Consider the following 21,735-nt stretch of genomic DNA (forward strand, 5'->3'; position numbering starts at 1 on the left):
GAAGCTGGGAAGGCGTAAAGAGCTAATACAGAAATGCAGTACTGGCTAGAGCACATTAGTAATCTAATACATGAAACACGGGCTCCAGCTCAAATCATTCACAATAGCCCTCAGAAACCTCAGACACTCTGCCTTAGGTTTTAAAAACTGTTACTAAGTTTATAGCAATGTTTCCAGTGTTCAGTTTCTATCATTGGGCAAAAACTCCGTTAGCTTACAAATCTCAGGTTTGTGAAACGTTAACTATTGTTTCCTCGATATCAAAAAGAGCACTTAGCTTCAATGTTCCAGAATTAAGGATCCAGCAATTATTATTATTATTTATTGCATTTGTTTCCCACATTTTCCCACCTCTTTGCAGGCTCAATGTGGCTTACAATACATCATGGATAGTGAAAATATATAAGAGACTATACATTTAGTGTTACGAGGTTCTTGGGTAGTATGATAATGATAAAACATAGTAGTAGTTTTAAAGTTCGACGGGGCCACTGTTTCACACTTTTACGGCTTCGTCAGGAACTTTGCTGGTAAATATGCGTTATTTTTACGGGGCCACCGTTTCACACAATTGAAAAAGGAACAGGAGAATTCCTCCTTAAGCTTAAATTTACAAAAAACATCACAAACAAGAATTCAACTTGTTTGAAATGCAGCCCAAATTTAACAAGGAACAGGAGAATTCCTCCTTTAGGTAAGCTTAAATTTACAAAAACGTCATAAACATATTCAAATTATGAAAACAAAACTGCAGTTTAAATTTAAGCCAGGTAACATGTTACGCTTTCTCAGACCACTATATCCCAGCCTGTCTTTTTTTAAATGTCACTCTTCCTGTCAGTGCCTGAACCAGTCACTGCTCAAGTACTGACAAGAACAGAGATTTATCAAAGAGCTGCCCATTACGGCCACGATTTTAAGGCAGCAGTAATTTGCATGTTCATTGATTATTGCATGCCGTGGTAAGTTTTATGTGTTTCTTCCGTGCTCCTTCTATAAATGTGACCAGGCTGCCGTGCTACAGATCCATTTTCGGTTTGTGTTGCAGCCAGCGCTCTTGGCATCATCATGATTCAGGCAAACACAATCTGAATCCTGCAAAATTGCAAACCTGCAACAAAAAAAATCATTGCAAGGAAGCATTAGACATACTTCAAAGACAAAACAAATGAGATATGCTTTGTACTCATCACTTGAAAAGGGAAACTAACAGTGACAATGTAAAGGAGCTGGTTTGACTTTTCTTCTCAAGAAAAAACAGTGGCAGAAGGACAACTTAACAAGTGTTTTTTGGTTCTGCTGGTTCACAGCTCCCTCAGGGCCTCTTTCACTCAACTGTGCTAAAAATGCTAGCGTGCCTTAATAAAAAAAACCCCTCAATTTGGACTTCCATAACGCAAGTATGTTTAGCCACCTTTAGGCAACGTTCTCCCATCCATGTTTTGGCGGAGATCAAAAAACACACACAGATTGTATTTTCTATTAAAAATCAACCCAGATAAAAAGTTGTGCAAATGTCCACAGGTACTTTGTGGTTACAGCAAAGTCTGAGTGTAAAAAGTACTTGTGGACTTTGTCCCACTGTCTGAAATGTGCCCCTGTTTTAGTGAATGACAAACAGAAAGACTTACGTGTTATTGAATTCCGACCCATCTGTCCATTTCCATGGTTGCCCTTGCCTTCCTCTTCTCAGACCAATCCAGTGGTCAACACGACCTTTACGCTTCATTAAATAATCCTTAGGAAAATAAAGTTGAGTTTAGTTTCTTCGTAAACCACCTTTCAGTAATATAACAAAGTAATTTATGATCAACAGTGAGGAACTGCAGAGAGAAAACCATTCTCTTGGGGGGGGAAGGGTTATTATTACCCTGATAAAGCCATTCTCTGTCAGATACTATTTTTCCATGTGGGGTTTATTACCCTGCAGTGCTGACAGGAATCTGAAATTAAGGGTTCAGCTGAGCCTCCTCAAAGGGGTGTCAAAATAACTTAAGGAACTGTATAGAGCTGAATGAGTGGCCTGTCTTACTCCATAAGTACATAAGTGTTGCCATACTGGGACAGACCAAAGGTCCATAAAACCCAGCATCCTGTTTCCAACAGTGGCCAATTCAGATTACTTACCCCTCCCCCCAGCAGCGAAGGATAAATTCAGAGTCAGGGATGGAAATGTTCCTTTGTGGTGCCATCACATCCGAGGTCGATTAGGCAAGCTACTCCAGTATGGGTTTGCTCTATTTGTATGTGTGGACTTAGTGCTGACCCTCCTCCCCCTCTTCCTCTTCCTCCCCCCCCCCCCCCCCCCCAAGAAGCAGAATTATAACTGCATGCATAGAGTGGGGCAAAGCAGGACTGGAGCAGCCTGTTAAGTTGAGTTGGGGGCGGGGGGGGGGGGGGGGGGTCACACTGGAAGCTTTCCTGAGAAATTGTAAAGCCAGAACTGCAGTTTCCACAAGTAACCATAAAGTGGCACTATGACTCCAGAAATGATGAAATTCACTTTTACTGCTGTTCAGGTGAAATGAGTATTTACTACAGTTGAACAGACTTTGTATTGGACCAATTTACTGACCTACAGCTGACTCTTATTTCTATGTATTCAAGTGGAATAACATGACTTTTCCTCTGTTGCTACCCCACCCATATTAAGGGACACACACTAGACATAATTACATACAAATTCTCACATGAACTAAATATCAGAATAAAAGACACAAAATGGACAGCCATAGCATGGTCTGATCACCACAAAGTGAACCTCTCTCTTCAATGGCAAACAAAACATTCTCAACCCAAACAAGAACATTCAACCTACACCACGAGAAGCAAAATAGACCCACTAATATTCTGGCAACAATTATACGACAACGAATGGACAACGCCAACAGACTCACCCCAATTTCTTCATGATTGGGACAACAGATGTAGAACTATACTAGACAACATAGGACCACTCCAAACCAGAACCTCACATACAAAAAACTCAATACCATGGTTTAATGAAGAACTGAAAGAATTACAAACACAAGTCAGAAGACTTGAACGTGCATGGAATAAGAAAAAGGACGACTCTATTCTCAATGACTGGAAGGCTACAAGGATACACATAAACTCTTCCAACTCGTAAACAATCTACTAAACACCACGCCGGTTACTTCTAATAACATAAATACCCCATCAGCTGACAACCTGGCGAAATACTTCAAAGAGAAAATTATAAAGCTACGAACTATGATACCCAGCAACACAATTGATTATACAAACCTCCTTGAGTGTCTAGACCCAATACATGGGGAATATCCAGCAGACCGATCATGGACCAACTTTGAATCGCTATCGAACGAAAACATTTCCCAATCACTCAAAAGATACGCCAAGTCGCAATGCAAATTAGACATCTGTCCTAGTAATCTGATAAGAACTGCCCCTCAACAATTCATAACAGACCTCACGTCACCTGAACTACATGTTACAAAATGGTCTCTTCCCAATGGACAAAGGAAACATTCTACTCACTCCGCTACCTAAAGATGCAAAGAAAAGCACAAGTGACTTAACCAGTTATCGCCCAGTCGCATCTATCCCGCTAACAACCAAACTTATTGAAGGCATAGTGACGAAACAACTCACTAATCACCTAAATAAACACTCAACCCTGCACAAATCTCAATCAGGATTTCAATCGAACTACAGCACAGAAACAGTACTAGTAACTCTAATGAACAAATGTAAACAAATAATTGCATCGGGCAATAACATACTTCTCTTACAATTTGACATGTCCAGTGCCTTCGACACGGTCAACCATGGAATACTACTACATATCCTGGAATACATTGGAGTTGGAAGCAACGTTCTTAACTGGTTTAGAGGATTCCTGACAACAAGATCATACCAAGTAATGACTAATGCGGTGATATCAGCCCCATGGTTACCAGAATGCGGAGTTCCTCAAGGATCCCCCCTCTCACCAATCCTCTTTGACCTAATGATGATACCACTAGCGAAGCTACTAGACAATCATAATCTTAACCCATACATATATGCAGATGATGTCACGATCTACATCCCGTTCAAGCAAGACCTAAAGGAAATCACCAACAAAATCAACCAAAGCTTCCAAATCATGCACTCCTGGGCAGATGCATTTCAGCTAAAACTCAACGCAGAAAAAACACAATGTCTTATACTCACCTCACAACACAACGCAAATAAATTCAGCACCATATCCACCCCAAACTTCTCCCTCCCCGTCTCAAATAACCTGAAAATTCTAGGAGTCACCATCGACTGGCATCTCACACTTGAAAATCACGTGCAGAATACAACGAAGAAAATGTTTCACTCAATGTGGAAACTCAAAAGAGTAAAACCTTTCTTCCCAAGGGCCATCTTTCGCAACCTGGTACAGTCAATGGTACTAAGTCACCTGGACTATTGCAACGCACTTTTCGCTGGTTGCAAAGAACAGACCATCAAGAAACTTCAAACAGCCCAGAACACCGCAGCAAGACTCATATTTGGAAAAACAAAATATGAAAGTGCAAAACCCCTAAGAAAAAAACTACACTGGCTCCCACTTAAAGAAAGTACCACGTTCAAGATCTGCACGATTATTCATAAAATCATCTATGGAGGTGCCCCAACCTACATGTTAGACCTCGTTGACCTGCCACCAAGAAATGCTAAACGATCTTCCCGCACCTTTCTGAACCTACACTGCCCCAGCTGTAAAGGATTAAAATACAAACTAACACACACGACCAGCTTCTCTTAAATGAGTTAGCAGATGTGGAATGCACTACCAATTCACTTTAAAACGATAAATGAACTAAATAGCTTCCATAAAGCTCTGAAAACATAGCTCTTTAACAAGGCCTACCACGAGAACCCATAATTAACTACATCACAACACCTGAACACCTTCTATTCAGATTGTCTTACTCTAATACAGTGGCGTAGCAGGGGGGGCTGCCACCCGAGGCGGGGCGGTTCGCCGTTGCACCCCCCCTCCCCGGGTGCAGCACAATGACACCCCCTCCCCTCCTCCGACCAGCTCCCGCACCCTACCTTTAAAAAGAATATCGGGAGGCGCAGCGCCTCGCGCCTGCCCTGCACTTAAAAGAAATGTGGACCGTCGAGCCTTCTCTCGAGCTGTCTGTCCCGCCCTTGCGGAAATAGGAAGTTGCGTCAGCGGTGGGCGGGACAGACAGATCGAGAGAAGGCCCGACGGTCCACATTTCTTTTAAGTGCAGGGCAGGCGCGAGGCGCTGCGCCTCGCCTCCCGATATTCTTTTTAAAGGTAGGGTGCGGGAGCTGGTTGGGGGGGGTGTCGATTCGCTGAGAGGGGGAGCTGGCAGGGAGCACCCCCCCCCCCTGAGCTGACACCCTGGGCGGACCGCCCCTCCCGCCCCCCCCTTGCTACGCCACTGCTCTAATACTCCTTGACCAGATCCTCTTGCTCTCTCTAACTTCTCTGTAACACCAATTGTATTATTGACCCTGTTATGGCGATGCCATAACAGATCTTTGTAAGCCACATTGAGCCTGCAAATAGGTGGGAAAATGTGGGATACAAGTGCAATAAATAAATAAATAAACTTGTAAGCAGGTTTGTCAGTTGTCAAGGTTTCAAACCTGACAGAAGTCTATTAATGCAGTTTTATTCTTCACAAATGTCTCATCTTGAAAATGAAGGTTTCAGTCGCTCAGAGGTTAAGGGCTATGCGTTGATCCATATCCATAAATTTATAAAGTCTGTAACCACCATGGGGGCAAAGAATTCCACACAACATCAATTCATCAGCCCAGCACCAAAAATATTGTTTATGTTAAGCAAATATAACTACTGACCTCAGCAGTGACAACTTTCACACCGAGACACAGCCCAGTGATTCACTGTAATCATCTTCGGTCCACCCATAACCTTTTATGGTCTTAGAACTTTTTGTAATTTTTATACATTTTTTAAAAATGCTACTTAGCTTTCACAGCGATTTCAAATTGATGCTGACAGGACCCTCACCTCCATGGTCCATGTTTCGAGAACCTGCTTCAGGATTTGAAAGCAGTGCACATTATAAGAAAAGGCTGAGGCTACATCGGACCAGTAGTTATACCCACCTAACATTAAACAATATTTTTGATGCTGGGCTCATTAAGGAGTGGAGGAGTAGCCTAGTGGCTAGTGCAGCGGACTTTGATCCTGGGGAACTGAGTTCGAATCCCACTGCAGCTCCTTGTGACTCTGGGCAAGTCACTTAACCCTCCATTGCCCCTGGTACAAAATAAGTACCTGAATATACTATGTAAACCGCTTTGAACGTAGTTGCAAAATACCACAGAAAGGCGGTATATCAAGTCCCATTTCCCCTTCCCTATTTGAGATTCTACATGGAATGTTGCTAGTGGAGGAGTAGCCTAGTGGTTAGGCAGTGGATCTTGGTCCTGGGGAACTGGGTTTGATTCCCACTGCAGCTCCTTGTGACTCTGGGCAAGTCACTTAACCCTCCATTGCCCCTGGTACAAATAAGTACCTGTATGTAAACCACTTTGAATGTATGCAAAAAACACAGAAAGGTGGTATATCAAGTCCCATTTCCCTTTCCCTTAATTGATGTTGATCCATATCCATGCCAGCCTTGAGAAATAGGACTACGGGCCACTCATTGAGTGGTGAGTGCCCCACTGCCCTTCAGGTGAATACTGCCCTCCTCCTCCTCTCTCTCTCTCTCTGTTCTTTAGAAGAGACAGATTATTGATATGGGCATTAAGTCCTTTTGAGACAACAAATGTAGGTTTGTCTGTCCAGCCTGTTGCATGTCTTTCATGATCTGCAAAGACCAGCTGTCATTTCCATCGTACCCCTCCCTAATCTCAGCCCATTTTCTCTGTACTGGACAGGCGGTTAGACATTTAAAGTTGGGGAGAAAGGAGCAGCACTCACCTCACTGTATCTACAGCCAATCCTGTCACCCATTTCCATTGATGCCCGGGGGCTGTGATTCTCAGTCCAATCCAGGCACGGTTTTTCGCTTTTCTGCTATTGTGTATGAAAACCTGCAAGAATCAGGACAGAGGCATCTAATATTGGATAAGTAGGTAAATATACTTCCAAGAAACACTCCTGAAATCTCCAGAAAAATGTGAGATGAACTTACTACTCTGTGGTTAAAGATGTGCAGCCCTGCAGAGGAATTAACATTAATTGAATATGATACACAGATAGCTCTGACCAAACAAGAGACAGCCAGGAAGTGAACAGCAAAATATAGGAACACTACTACAGTGTCAAAAATCCAAGTCTTGTCAGATTTGGCAATATTAAAACTTCTGTAGCAGGAGCCTCGTGTTTTAAGGGGTTTTAAAAAACTTCTAGGGAGCCCCCATCATAACCAATATCGTAGGCCTTGTTCAGCAGTCTGTCTATATCATGGCCTTTTACTTTAGAATGTATTTTATAACAACAAAGGTTTATACTTTTGAAGTATCTGTATGTCTGTTTCATATCCCCCATCCTCAAGGGCAGTGGTTCTTGTACTTCTTACCAGCTCACTCGCATCTTGTATCTCCAGAAGTTGGGCGTCTCTCTTGGCGCAGTCATCTCTGCTGTCACTCCAGCTTTTGAGGGTCATGGAAAAGAAGTAACATTTCCCACCATGATGCAGCCAATCCCCGGCACAACCTGTGAACGCTGATACAGCTGGAGGAGACGGGGAAATAGATGTGAGGAAGTGCCCAGGCAAGCCATAGTTCCCCTTAAGATCACTCCAGAGGGAGAACAGAACAGACAAGTCCCAAGAAAAGGAATGCTCCGAGAGTGTCCCAAGTTGACTGCACTATCAAGAAGGTGTCCACCACAGTCTATAGGTAAAAGATTGCCATGGTAGGAAGTTGCATTGACCTATTCCGAGACCTTGGTCCTGAGTGTCCAAGCTGGAACCAGGTCTGGGTATATTTGTGAGTGGTTTGGAACTGGCCAGAAGCCACTCTAATGAAACTGTTCGCTGTGATTTGGAAAGCGACTTCACTGACCCAGTAATAAGCCTATGATTACAGAAATAACATGTTTTGTTTTACCTGCAAAGCCCTGTGCAGCTGTGTTTGTTGAGGGTCTAGGGCTGGTCAGAAAGGCAGACGAGTTCACTACATCTTTAATGGAAATCTCAGAGGGATTCAGAGCACAGCCATCTTCCCCTCTTCCCTAGAATCTCCTTAGAGAGGTTGGGGGTACAATTAAACATACAGTAAATAAAGGCCTTTTTTGGGTCTCTCTCCATCTCAACCTCTGTTCAGACCCTGTGATACAATGTCTTACAGGGAATTACTTAACCTTCCACTACCTGATAGGAATAAGCAGAACCTGAAATGGCACCTCAGCACTGATAGGTACCTGGTTCTGCTGCCCACCTGTGAGATTCTGCTGATAGTGTAAGATCACAATATTGTGTGGTCCTGGTGATGGAGATGCTGGGGTGGTGGGGAAGGCTTGGTGTTAACTGTATAGTTGAGCTGTAGGAGATGACACTCATGGTTTGGAGATGAGGATGCTAGTGATGAAGACACTGAGGATCAGATGTTGACCCTGATCGTGATACTGGTGGCTGTGCGTCTGTGTTAGTGTTACTGGTGCTGAGGGTGGAGGCATTGGTGACACTGATGGTGTTCATGAATGTGTGGATAATGGTGCTGGGAGTTGAAGTCTGGTGATGGTTAAGGTGTTGGTCATGATTGTCTGATCTGCTGCAGATGGTGGTAGTGACAGTAAGAATAGGGGAGGGGTGAAAGGGAGAAGGAAAGTAAAGAGAAGGGTGGTCTGTTCTTTCTTCTGCCATCGTGTACTCTGTTTCTATAATTCACCTGCAGTAATGTTCTTTGACTCTCGATGTGTGCCCTGGTTCTGAAGACACTGTGAGCTATGAAGGTCGGACGTGTTTATGGACGGTCCTTCTCCATTACATCCAGTGGGATGATACCAGAAACCTTAGAAAGTGGGAGAAACAGGTCACATTGATGACAATATCAAGATGTCTTATCTATGACACTAGAACAGAGCTGTGAAGTAGGCCACAGATGGAACAACGAAGCCAAAGAGTAGACTTTATCAAAGGATCCGACATGGCCCATATTTTGGCAGAAGCCTGCATCAGGGGTCTAAACCATGACACAGGCTTCTGCCAAAATACGGGCCTTGTTGGATCCTTTAATAAAGTCTACTGTTTGCTTCATTGTTCCATCTGTGGCCTAGTTCACTGTTCTGTTCCACATTTTACATGTGTTGCTGTTTCCCTCCACTTTGCCCTGTCTTTATCTAAGACACTAACAGAACATGCCACCCAAAGAGGACGTCTGGTCACATGGAAATGCCTTCCCCAGCTTCTAGTCCCATCCAAGAGGCTAGGTTATTAGCAGTTGTGGAGACTTAATTCATTATCAAATAGGATCAATTGCATAGCCAGAAGGAGAAACCAGAGGTGTTGAAGTCTCTCAAAATTATTTATATAGTAAATAGACAAAACAGGCCTCAAATCCTCACTAATGCTTCCACAGAGGTTCTGAGCTAACCTTTTAGCCTCCTCCGTCCTGGCATGAAAGCTCTGGCATCTTGCTCAGCCTTTTTATCTTCTTGTGCATTTCTCTGCATTTGTGCTGAATAGCCAAAAATCTCATTTCCATGGATTGAAATATGTTGTGCTCTAGTGTTTGTTAGGCTTTGTGCATGGTTAGCTCATGAGCAAAACCCATTTTTGCATACAGCACCCACAACATTGTGCAATAAAGCCAAGTTACCCAATGCATGAAGCCTAGTGCACTGTCTACACCAGCCCCTCATTGCCCTGGCTCTGATGGTTCTATGTAGCTCTGTGTTGTTTCTCGGAGGTGACTTGGGGAAAGGTAATCTGTTGCTTACCCCGGAGACTCAGAGCGATCACAGCTCCAAGCAGTAGAAGATGCCCAGCACCTCCGATGCCCAAAGCTATTCTGTGCCAACGCGGACACCTCTGTGCAGCTGTAGAGAGATCAGAAACAAAAAACATCAGTGATACAGTGTCTGGAGCTGAAGCATTTATATATATAGCTAATCATTTATATATCTTAATTATTGTAGATTTTAGAACCTCTAATAAAGGTCTCATTTACCTAATACGAATCCACAGTAATTATTGAATAGTCTGTGTCAGTGAAGCAGGCTATAAATCCATAGCAGTACATAAATCCCAATAAATAAATTAAAGGCAACAGCAAAAGCAAGAAGGATGTTTGGGTGCATAGGGAGAGGATAGACAGAAGGAAAAAAGAGGTGATAATGCCTCTGTATAAGACTCTGGTGAGATCTCATTTAGAATATTGTGTACAATTCTGGAGACCAAACCTTCCAAAAGATATGGAGCTCGACCAGAGAGCGGCTACTAAAATGGTCAGTGGTCTTTGTCATAAAGCTTATAGGGACAGAATTAAAGATCTCAATATGGAAGAAAGTTGAGAGACGGGACATATGATAGAAATGTTTAAATACTTCTGTGGCATAAATGCATAAGAGGTGAGTCTCGTTCAATTAAAAGAGAGCTCTGGGATGAGGGACATAAGATGAAGGTAAAGGGGACAGACTCAGGAGTAACCTAAGGAAATATTTCTTTATGGAAAGGGCGATGTATTTGTGCAATGGTAGTGACAAAGACAATTTCTGAATTCAAGAAAGCTTTGGACAAGCACAGGTAGGGATTGTAGAGTTGAGCAGTTGGTGTGGCTGGGCAGACTGGATAGGCCATATGGTCTTAAGATAACTGCCTTCCAACAGTGGCCAAACCAGGTCACAAGTCACAGAATCCCAAATAGTAGCAACATTCCAGAACCTTAAAGAGCATCAAGATTCCGGAATTTCCAAAGAGTAATGACATTCCATGCTACCAATCCCAAGGCAAGCAGTAGCTTCCCCTTGTCTGTCTCAATAGCAGACTATGGACTTTTCCTCCACGAACTTGTCCAAACTTTTTTTAAACCCAGATACACTAACTGATGATACCACATCCTCCGGTAAAGAGTTCCAGTGCTTTACTATTTGCTGAGTGAAAAAATATTTCCTCCTATTTGTTTTTAAACTATTTCCATGTAACTTCTTGAGTGTCCCCTAATCCTTGTACTTTTGGAACGAGTAAAAATCGATTCACTTCTACTCGTTCTACACCACTCAGGATTTTGTAGACCTCAATCATATCTCCCCTCATCCGTCTCTTTTCCAAGCTGAAGAGCCCTAACCTCTTTAGTTTTACCTCATATGAGAGGATCTCAATCCCCTTTATCATTTTAGTCGCTCTTCTTTGAACCTTTTCTAACTCCGCTATATCTTTTTTGAGATACAGCGACAACAACAGAACGCAATACTCAAGGTCAGGTCACACCATCCTGCTACCTTCTTTCTCCTCTCTCAATCTCCTCTCTCAATAACACATTGGCATATTAAACATGAATCAATAAATGGCCTCTTAAGATGACTCCAGTGTCTCTATTCCCACAGTCCACCCCATCCCCACATGCACAGCAGAGGAAGAGAGATTAAGGCAAGTACTATCAGGCCATACCGCACCTTCCATCATGCCTTGTGACATCCCAGGATGGGGTCTCTTCTTTACGTCAAAGTTCAGTGTCGTGTAGTAATTCTCGCTCTGCATCCTCGCTCAACCACTGACTTCCAAACCGTAGAATTTGCCCAGTAGAGATGATAGAAAATTAAGAGAAGGGAGAATTAGGTCCATCTGCCACCACGCAGGATGTGATAGTTTCTAAGAGTTATTTGCAAAGCTGACCGTTTCCCCCACCCCCACCTCAGCCCCACATGGCTGTGTCGGGTGTTTTATGGATTTTCATTTTGTGGTAAGATTGCGATCACTAAATTTTGTTTCCATGAGCATGGGCAGCCTGAGGGCAAAAGCAGTCGCTTGGCAGGCAATGCGGCAGAGTGAAGAAGAGCAGTGCAGGAGGAAGGACTCTTCTGCTGGGGGACCCCCGCCAGCCTGCTGTGTCTGCTCCTCCGGGTCCTTCCCAGTCTCCAAGGGGGACCCAGTGCTGGAGTTTTCTCTCTTCTGCTCCTGTCGGGACGAAATAATCCGGGTCCCATGAGAAGCAGGAGAGAGAGAGAGAGAGACCCTGGCGCTGGGCCCCCCTTGCAAGCCCGGGCCTGGTAAATTTTGCTCGCCCCCCCCCCCCCCTCTCAGCAGCCCTGCTTCTGTATTTTTGCCTCTTATATGGGTGAAGTCATAGGCCAGGGCTGTCATAAGGATGTTCTTTCCCCTCTAATGATTGTTTGAGCCTCCCCCGGGGACATCAAACAGTGTGTCTGGGACCACCAGGATGGCTACCTCAGCTGCTGTTGTAGCCCTGGGCTCCCTTCAGCCTAGAAAACCATGATGTACTTCATACATCCATTTCTATGCTTTATTTGAGTTATTTCTCAGCTGTGTAAGGTTGCTCTGTGACATGATATCCTGGTGGAGGCCTTGAAGGCCTGCAGTTTTCTGTATTACCTTTCCTTTATTTTTATCTTTATTAAAATTCTTACAACTGCATACCAACACAAAATGTTCGTTCAAAGTGGTTTACATAAAATCACATTCATAAAAATAAACATATCAACACAATCAATACCTTTAAAACATAAATCAGGCACCCTATCAAACTCTTCATATGTCACTTAGCCTGAGAAGAACCATGTTTTTAATTTCTTTCTAGATTTATAAGCATATGCACTGTTCATTGATTTATTTCCTGTTGCTGTACATAGATTTAACTTCTATAGGTACACCGTCTGGTATAGATTTTAATGAACATTTTCAAGCATCCTGTATCAGATCCTTATTAACTTGTTTCAGAACAGGTGGCAAGGTGGGTGGGTGGGGGGGGGGGGGGTGTGCATCTTGGGGTCTTGGGATGGAAGTTGGGCTGAGTTTGGGGTAGTGTGTGAAGTGGGTATGTATGTACGGGAAGAAGAGATGGGAAGAGGTGTCAGCCAGGTCGGGTAGGGGGTATTTCAGGGATGGATGGGAAAGGATATAAAAGGATATGTGAGAGGAGGGTTGGAAAGGGGTGTCCGTGTTTGCTTGGGGCTAGACTGGGGTGGGAAGGGGGCCAGCATGTGTCTGTTTGTGGGTGGGGTGGGAAGGTACATCAGTGTGTGTGTGTGTATTTTAGGGATGGGATGGGAAGTTGTGAATGCATGTCATTGTATGTGTGTTTGGAGGTGGAGTGGGAAGGGGTGTTAGTGTGTATATGTTGTCATAAGGGAAGATTATTTCTAAGTTTTTTTGTTATTGTAGGTATGTCTGAAGTCTCTGATTTTTGGATTCATCAGAAGGCAGCCAGACAGTTCATTGCCCCCCTTCATAGATCTCAGACATTTTGCTAGGGGTCTAAATACTTTGGGATAAAATAACCCTTCAGGACTAGCAACCAAGACTCAGGTACGACCAGGGCCGCCGAGAGACTGGGCCAGGCCTGGCCCGGGACAAAGCCATCCCCAGGGCCCCCCCCCCCGCCACCACTGCCCCCCCCCCGAGGTCGTCATCATCGCCGCCCCCCTCTCCACCTGCCCCCCTCCATCCACCTCCAGGCCGGGCCCCCCTGAATTCAAATCATAGCGCCTCACCTCGACCTTCCTTCAGGCCTTCCCTTCCTGTGTCCCGCCCTCGTCTGAATTCAGGGGGGGTCCGGCCCGGTAGTGGACGGAGGGGGGCGGGTGGAGGGGGGGGACTGTGGCGCCGGCAGTGGCATACCTAGGGTAGTTGACACCCAGGGCCGGTCATTTTTTAACACCCCCCCCCCCAAATTCAGTACTAGGCATACCGAGAATACAAAACACCCACGACCTATAGAGCAATTCTACCATACCATAAGCAGTCATTTCTACGAGTCACACAAGGAAAAGGAAAGCATCTTAAACACTACAGTGAGCACTAGAACATCAATTCACCTATTGTAAAACGAAAACAGACAGAATAGTACAGATCGTCGATCCTGCATAATACCATTTTATTGGACTAATACATTTAGCTTTCAGGGGCCAAAACCTTCTTCCTCAGGTCAATACAGTATAGTGCTGTTCCAGTATCCTATCCTGACTTGAGGAAGGGTTTTTTTTCTCTGAAAGTTAGTCAAAATGTATTAAAATTAGTCCAATAAAAATATTACCTTATTTACATGTTCTATTATAAACATTTATTAACACAGCTACAATACTATATCCTAAAGCAAAAAAATAAAAATATATATTTTATTTACAGTTTGTTGTCTCTGGTTTCTGCTTTCCTCATCTTCTTTTCACTGCCTTCCTTCCATCCAACATCTGTCTTCGTTCTCTCTCTGCCATCCAGTGTCTGCCCTCTCTCTCTCCCCCTTCCATTCACTGTCTGCCCTTTCTATCCTTTCCATCCACTGTTTGCCCTTTCTCTCTGCCCCTTCAATCCACCATTTGCCCTCCCTCTCCCATCCATCCATCCATCCATCCATCCATCCATCCATCCATCCATCCAGGGTCTGCCCTCCCTCTTGCTCCCCCTTCCATCCAGGATCTGTCCCCTCTCTCTCTCTGCCCCCTTTTTTCAGCCCCCCAGTTCCAGCCCCCTTATCCCACCTGCCCCTAGCTCTAGCCCCAGCCCACATCTCCCACCTGCCCCCCTTTTCAGCCCCCAGTTTCATCCCCATTATCCCACCAGTCCCCAGTTTCAACTTTTGCCCTTTTCTCTCACCAGCCCCAAGCTTCAGCCCCAGCCATTTCTCCCTGTCTCCTTTACAGACTCTAGTCCCCACAGTTTCAGCCCCTGCCCCTTTTCAGCCCCCAGTCCCAGTACTAGCCCCCTTATCCCACCTACCCTTCTTTTCAACCCCCAGTTCCAGCCCCCTTCATCCACATGCCTTGCATTAGGGCCCCCTTTTTCAGCCCCAGCCCCCCCCCCCCCCAGGCATGGCCCCATTTTCCCTCCTGGCCCCTTCTCAGGCCCCAGTTCCCTTCTCCCATCTGAGCCCCTCCCCAGTCCCCTTCTCCCATCTGACCCCCTCCACAGTCCCCTTCTCCCACCTGACCCCACCTCCCAACCTGAACTGACCTGACTACTAGCTCCGATGACAGCCGACAGCCCTCTTCCTTCTCCTGCCACCACCCTGCCTTTAAAAAAAAGAAATCGGTGAAGTGGCGTCGCAGGCAGCGCCTCGCGTCTGCCCTGCTTGTAATAGAAACAAATCAGCTCGTCGGGCCTTCCCTCACTGTGTCCCGCCCTCGCGGAAATAGGAAGTTACCTCAGAGGAGGGCAGGACACAGTGAGGGAAGGCCCAACGAGCTGATTTGTTTCTTTTACAAGCAGGCTCAAGCCAGGGGCGTATCTGGACTCCGGCGGTAGGGGGGGCCAGAGCCAGAGGGAGGGGGCACATTTTAGCGCCCCCCCCCGCCGAGCCCCCACCGCCACCAATGACTCTCTCCACCCCCCTCCCGCCGCCAACCCTCCCCCGCTGCCGTTACTTACTTTTGCTGGCGGGGAACCCCAACCCCCGCCAGCCGAGGTCTGCTGCCACCTGCCGCTGCCGTAAAAACTTCTTCTTCAGCCGGCGGGGGACCCCAAACCCCCGCCAGCCGCCCCGCGGTGTTTAAAATTCATCTTCGGCCTCCGTGGCCGTGCTGCTGTGATAGGTGCTGTTGAAATCCACTTCGGAGTCTGACGTCGCAGCACGTACAACGTACAACGACGTCAGACTCCGAAGTGGATTTCAACAGCGCCTATCACAGCAGCACGGCCACGGAGGCCGAAGATGAATTTTAAACACCGCGGGGCGGCTGGCGGGGGTTTGGGGTCCCCCGCCGGCTGAAGAAGAAGTTTTTACGGCAGCGGCAGGTGGCAGCAGACCTCGGCTGGCGGGGGTTGGGGTCCCCCGCCAGCAAAAGTAAGTAACGGCAGCGGGGGAGGGTTGGCGGCGGTAGGGGGGTCCAGGGCAAAATCTGCGGGGGCCCAAGCCCCTGAGGCCCCACGCAGATACGCCCCTGGCTCAAGCACCCACAGAGTCTGCTCCTATGGGCCAGGGCCCACCCCACAGTAGCACATGTTTAGCGGTAGCTGGTGGAGATCCCAAGCTCTGCCAGCTGAAGACTTTCCCCTGATAGTAACAGAAGCATTTTCCTGCCAGCGGAGATATTTTCTTGGTGGTGGTGGTGGGGGGGGGGGAGAACATTTGGTGCCCACCCACTTCTTACCTAGGCTCACCCAAAATCTGTTGTCTGGCTACGCCCCTGCTTCCCTCAGTGCCCCTTTTACCCCTTGGTCATCTAGCGGTCCTACTGATTCTTTTGCCGGCTTCTTGCTTTTAATATACCTAAAAAAAAATTTTTTTACTATGTGTTTTTGCCTGCAATGCAATCTTTTTTTCAAAGTCCCTCTTTGCCTTGCTTATCTGCGCTTTGCATTTGACTTGCTGTTTTATTATTTTCAGTCAGATCCTTCTTCCATTTTCCCTCTCTGCTACTCTGTGCCATAGGAGCCAACTTTTCGTAATTATTGGGGGTGCTAAGCCCAATGGAAATAACCCCTCCCTGGATACATACAAGGAATTTTCTCAATATTGGGGGTGCTCAAGCACCCACAGCACCCACAAAGTCGGCTCCTATGCTCTGTGCTATCTATCCCTCCATATCTAGTTCCCTCCCTGCCCTTTCCCTCCTCTGCCCCTTTGTGCTTTCTGGATATTGAAAACATTCAGAAGAACACACATTCCTGCAAACTAATTTTCTGGTCCACTGTATTCAAAAAGTGTCCTAAGTAAAATGAAATCGCCCCCACCCCACTGCCCTTCCTGACACCCACCATCTTCTGCCCTTATCTCTCTCACCATCAGCATCAAACATCTTTACTGGATGATAGGCCAGGGGGACCTCAACAAAGCCACTGTGCCTGCTGTGAATATTCCAGAGAAGCCTTTGACTTCTCTACGCACCATACGAGCTGGTCAAACATCCTTCCAGTTTCCGTGAAACACTGTCACCCACACCCACACATTAATATTTTTAGAATCACTCATACAGCGCTGGTCAACAAGGCTGTGAGAGCTCCACTCATGGAGGGGGGTGGAGGTGAAGGGCAAAAGAGGCACTCCATTAAAGAAAAGTAAAATTTCACTGACTAAATTATGCAGACTTAAGCATCAACAAACAAAGCGTGGATGAGATATTTTTATTGGACCTGATGAGGAGAGGATAACGCTTGATAGCCTGTCAAAGATACATTAAGTTCATTCAATAAAAAGGAATCACCAACTTGGTTGTTGACCTTTATTTCCACAAATCAAAGAGGGGTATAATCGAACGGGGCGCCCAAGTTTTCCTGAGGGCGTCCTCGCAGGATGTTCCCGCGAAGAGGTGGGGAAACCCGTATTATCTAAACAAGCTGGGCGACCATCTTTCGTTTCGATAATACAGTCGGGGATGCCCAAATCTCCACATTTAGGTCGACCTTAGAGATGGTCGTCCCCGGTTTTCGGCGATAATGGAAACCGAGGACACCCATCTCAGAAACAACCAAATGCAAGCCCTTTGGTCGTGGGAGGAGCCAGCGTTCATAGTGCACTGGTCTACCTGACATACCAAGATGCCAACTGGGCATGCTAGGAGGCACTGCAGTGGACTTCAGAAAAAGCTCCCAGGTGCATCGTTCCCTTACCTTGTGTGCTGAGCCCCCCAAAACCCACTCCCCACAACTGTACACCAGTACCATAGCCCTTAGGGATGAAGGGGGGCACCTACTTGTGGATACAGTGGATTTGTGGTGGGTTTTGGAGGGCTCACATTTACCACCACAAGTTTAACAGGTGGGGGGGGGGGGCCTGGGCCCGCCTGCCTGAAGTGCACTGCAGTACCCACTAAAACTGTTCCAGGGACCTGCATACTGCTGTCATGGAGGTGGGTATGATATTTGAGGCTGGCATAGAGGCTGGAAAAAATATTTAAACATTTTATTTAGGGTGGGAGGGGGTTAGTGACCACTGGGGGAGTAGGGGGAGGTCATCCCCGATTCCCTCCGGTGGTCATCTAGTTATTTAGGGCACATTTTTGTGGCTTGTTCGTAAACAAAAAAGGACTAAGTAAAGTCGGCCAAGTGTTCATCAGGGACGCCCTTCTTTTTTCCATTATCGGCCAAGGACGCCCATGTGTTAAGCACGCCCCAGTCCCGCCTTTGCTACGCTTCCGACACACTTCCGGGAACTTTAGTCATCCCCGCGATGGATAGCAGTTGAGGGCGCCCAAAATCGGCTTTCGATTATGCCAATTTGGGCGACCCTGCGAGAAGGACGCCCATCTCCTGATTTGTGTCGAAAGATGGGCATCCTTCGCTTTCAAAAATGAGCCCAATAGTGAACTAACAGGCCAACCTTTATTCTCAGCAGTAGAAATAGAAATGAATAATTTGAGAACTGTAAGTCCCATCCACTTGGCTTGCAGGGCCAGAAACCCCCTGGTAATCTTTGATTTTCCCTTTCCTCTTTTGCTGCTGAGAATCCTCAGTGCTTCTCATGGGCTTTCTTGAATTCTTTCACCATTTTTGCCTCCAATGAACTCCTGGAAGGCTCTTTCATGTGCCCAGTTCCCGTTCCATGAAGAAATACTTCTTCATATCCTGACCTCTTGTTCTAGAGTTTCCATTCCACTCAAATATGCTTCTTTTGTATTATTTATATCTTTGAATGTTTCTGTCCTATTCTCCTGTCTCTTCTTTCACAGGATTTGTATAAATAGTCTTTTGGGGAATTGAAGACTTAAGCTTGATTCCTGTAGGACAGAGCGAGGAGGGAGCAAGTGTATCAGGTTATCCTAGTCATCCTTTTCTCTAGAGTTGACCAAAGAGCAGCATTGAAGGTAACTCACTCTTCCCAGTTACATGAGGTCACTCCAGGACTTGACCACTATTTACTACTACTACTTATCATTTCTATAGCGCTACTAGACGAATGCAGCGCTGTACATTTGAACATGAAGAGACAGTCCCTGCTCGACAGAGCTTACAATCTAATCAGGACAGACAAACAGCACACATAAGGGATAAGGACAAAGAGTAGCAAGATTCCGGAATCCCAAAAAGTAGCAAGATTCTGGAATCCCAAAAAGTAGCAACATTTTGTGCAGAATCCCAAAGAGTAGCAACATTCCGGAACCCAAATAATAGCAAAATTCCGGAATCCCAAAGACTACTACTATTACTTATCATTTCTATAGCGCTACTAGATGTACACAGCGCTGTACACTTGAACATGAAGAGACAGTCCCTGCTCGACAGAGCTTAGAATCTAACTAGGACAGACAAACAGGACAAACAAGGGATAAGGACAAAGAGTAGCAAGATTCCGGAATCCCAAAGAGTAGCAAGATTCCGGAATCCCAAAAAGTAGCAAGGTTCTGTGTAGAATCCCAAAGAGTAGCAACATTCTGTGCAGTATCCCAAAAAGCAGCAAGATTCCGGAATCCCAAAGACTACTACTACTACGTATCATTTCTATAGCGCTACTAGATATACACAGCGCTGTACACTTGAACATGAAGAGACAGTCCCTGCTCGACAGAGCTTAGAATCTAATTAGGACAGACAAACAGGACAAACAAGGGATAAGGACAAAGAGTAGCAAGATTCCGGAATCCCAAAGAGTAGCAAGATTCCGGAATCCCAAAAAATAGCAAGGTTCTGTGTAGAATCCCAAAGAGTAGCAACATTCTGTGCAGTATCCCAAAAAGCAGCAAGATTCCGGAATCCCAAAAAGACTACTACTACTACGTATCATTTCTATAGCGCTACTAGATGTACACAGCGCTGTACACTTGAACATGAAGAGACAGTCCCTGCTCCACAGAGCTTACAATCTAATTAGGCCAGACAAACAGGACAAACAAGAGATAAGGACAAAGAGTAGCAAGATTCTGGAATCCCAAAGAGTAGCAAGATTCTGGAATCCCAAAGAGTAGCAGGATTCCGTGCAGAATCCCAAACAGTAGCAAGATTCCGAAATCCCAAAGACTACTACTACTTATCATTTCTATAGCGCTACTAGACGTACGCAGCGCTGTACACTTGAACATGAAGAGACAGTCCCTGCTCGACAGAGCTTACAATCTAATTAGGACAGACAAACAGGACAAACAAGAGATAAGGGAATATTAAAGTGAGGTTACCAAAGGGTTGCAGGTCCTTAAGGCCAGGCCGACTCCGCTCTAGTTTAGCCTCTTTTGCATTGATGTATGGTCCTCATTTCCATAGAGAAGCTGGAGCTACAAGTTTATAGATGCACCGGGGGGGGGGGGGGGGGGGGGGGGGGGGGGAGGGGGAATAAATTCAGGCCTAATTCAGCCTATTCCTGGTAACATTACCTTCATAAGAAAGTACTACTATTATGGCCACAGTGTGCAGCTCAACACCAAGGTTGAAGGCTCAGTTTTGATATACCATCTATCATAGTCACAGCTAAGTGGTTAACAAATTCACAGTAAAATTTTAAGGTAGAAAACAAAAGCGAGAAAATTATATTTCTTCATTTAGAAAATGAGAGAGAGAGAGAGTGAGAGTGAGTAGTCTGCTTGGAGTACTGCACCATTCCTGTCACCTCAAACCCACCACTGATTTCCAGCCCAGTTCCCCTCCCCTTCCTGACATGTATTACTGTGACCATCAGATCCAGCAGTTCCCTAATGAAATGCCTTTTAAGATACTAACTGCTCAGTAACCTCTTCTTTGCTAACCAAAATATCCTAAACACTTCAGAATGAACCCACAAAAATGTATGAAGTTGGAACTGGTGAGAGAGTCAGCAACGAGTGATGGGTACACGGGGTGGAAGTGTATAAGAGCATGAAGAAATCAGAAATGAGTTAGGACATTACACAAGTTCTGCCCAGTGGAAAATGATATCAGCTATATTTTAAGAAAGGGGGATGTGGTCAGAGCTGTGAATTGCTACACTGAGAAAACAAAGATTTAAAGAGATAGTGAGGTAAAAGAAACTTGTACCACTATTTCTTTCATAGAGTTATTACAGTGAAATCCATCTGAATATTACCTACCAACCCTGAAGCTTCTAGGGCTAAACAGCTCAGACACAGGGATACACAGCCTGTCACTTCTAGGACTGGAGGGCTCAAGGGAATAGGTACAGGGATAAGCGGAGGTGTATTTTCAAAACACTTAGACTTAAAAAGAGGGGCATAATCGAATGTCACCGGCGAAATAGTTTGTCGGTGATCTATTTTGGCGGCGGCACAACAGCTGGCCGGAACCGTATTATCGAAAAAGATGGCCGGCCATCTTTTTTTCCGATAATACGGTTTAGCCCGGCCAAATGCCACAGTTCACCGGGTTTGAGATCGCCGGTTTTGTTTTTCAACGATAATGGGGAAAAATGCTGGCCATCTCAAACCCGGCGAAATCCAAGGCATTTGGTCGTGGCAGGAGCCAGCATTTGTAGTGTACTGGTCCTCCTGACATGCCAGGACACCAACCGGGCACCCTAGGGGACACTTCTAAAAATTTTAAAAAATACAAAAAAAACCTCCCGGGTGCATAGCTCCCTTCCCTTGGGTGCTGAGCCCCCCAAACCCACTCCCCACAACTCTACACCATTACCATAGCCCTTGTGGGTGAATGGGAGCACTTACATGTGGGTACAGTGGGTTTTGGGGGGGGGGGTTGGAGGGCTCAACACTTAGCACCACAAGTGTAACAG

The 21,735-nt window shown here is 45.7% G+C and overlaps 1 protein-coding gene across 2 annotated transcripts in view; it reads right to left on the reverse strand.

Annotated features, from left to right (window-relative positions):
• Positions 1-1,019: 1,019 nt before the first annotated feature.
• The window catches only part of LOC115457558 (killer cell lectin-like receptor subfamily F member 1), a 322,410-nt gene continuing 301,694 nt past the window's right edge, over positions 1,020-21,735 (reverse strand). The window contains exons 1-7 of one of the 2 annotated variants that reach the window (XM_030187014.1): positions 11,588-11,745; positions 9,914-10,012; positions 8,863-8,985; positions 7,551-7,705; positions 6,950-7,062; positions 1,632-1,738; positions 1,020-1,111 (exon numbers count right to left, since the gene is read on the reverse strand). In XM_030187014.1, coding sequence (XP_030042874.1) covers positions 1,729-1,738; positions 6,950-7,062; positions 7,551-7,705; positions 8,863-8,985; positions 9,914-10,012; positions 11,588-11,672 — 585 coding nt within the window. In that variant the 5' untranslated portion in view covers positions 11,673-11,745 and the 3' untranslated portion in view covers positions 1,020-1,111; positions 1,632-1,728. Of the gene's footprint in view, positions 1,112-1,631; positions 1,739-6,949; positions 7,063-7,550; positions 7,706-8,862; positions 8,986-9,913; positions 10,013-11,587; positions 11,746-21,735 lie in introns of those variants that run through there. The other variant, XM_030187013.1, reaches the window with a different exon arrangement.

This window comes from Microcaecilia unicolor, chromosome 14 (assembly GCF_901765095.1).
Source record: "Microcaecilia unicolor chromosome 14, aMicUni1.1, whole genome shotgun sequence".
Taxonomy (NCBI): Eukaryota; Metazoa; Chordata; class Amphibia; order Gymnophiona; family Siphonopidae; genus Microcaecilia; species Microcaecilia unicolor.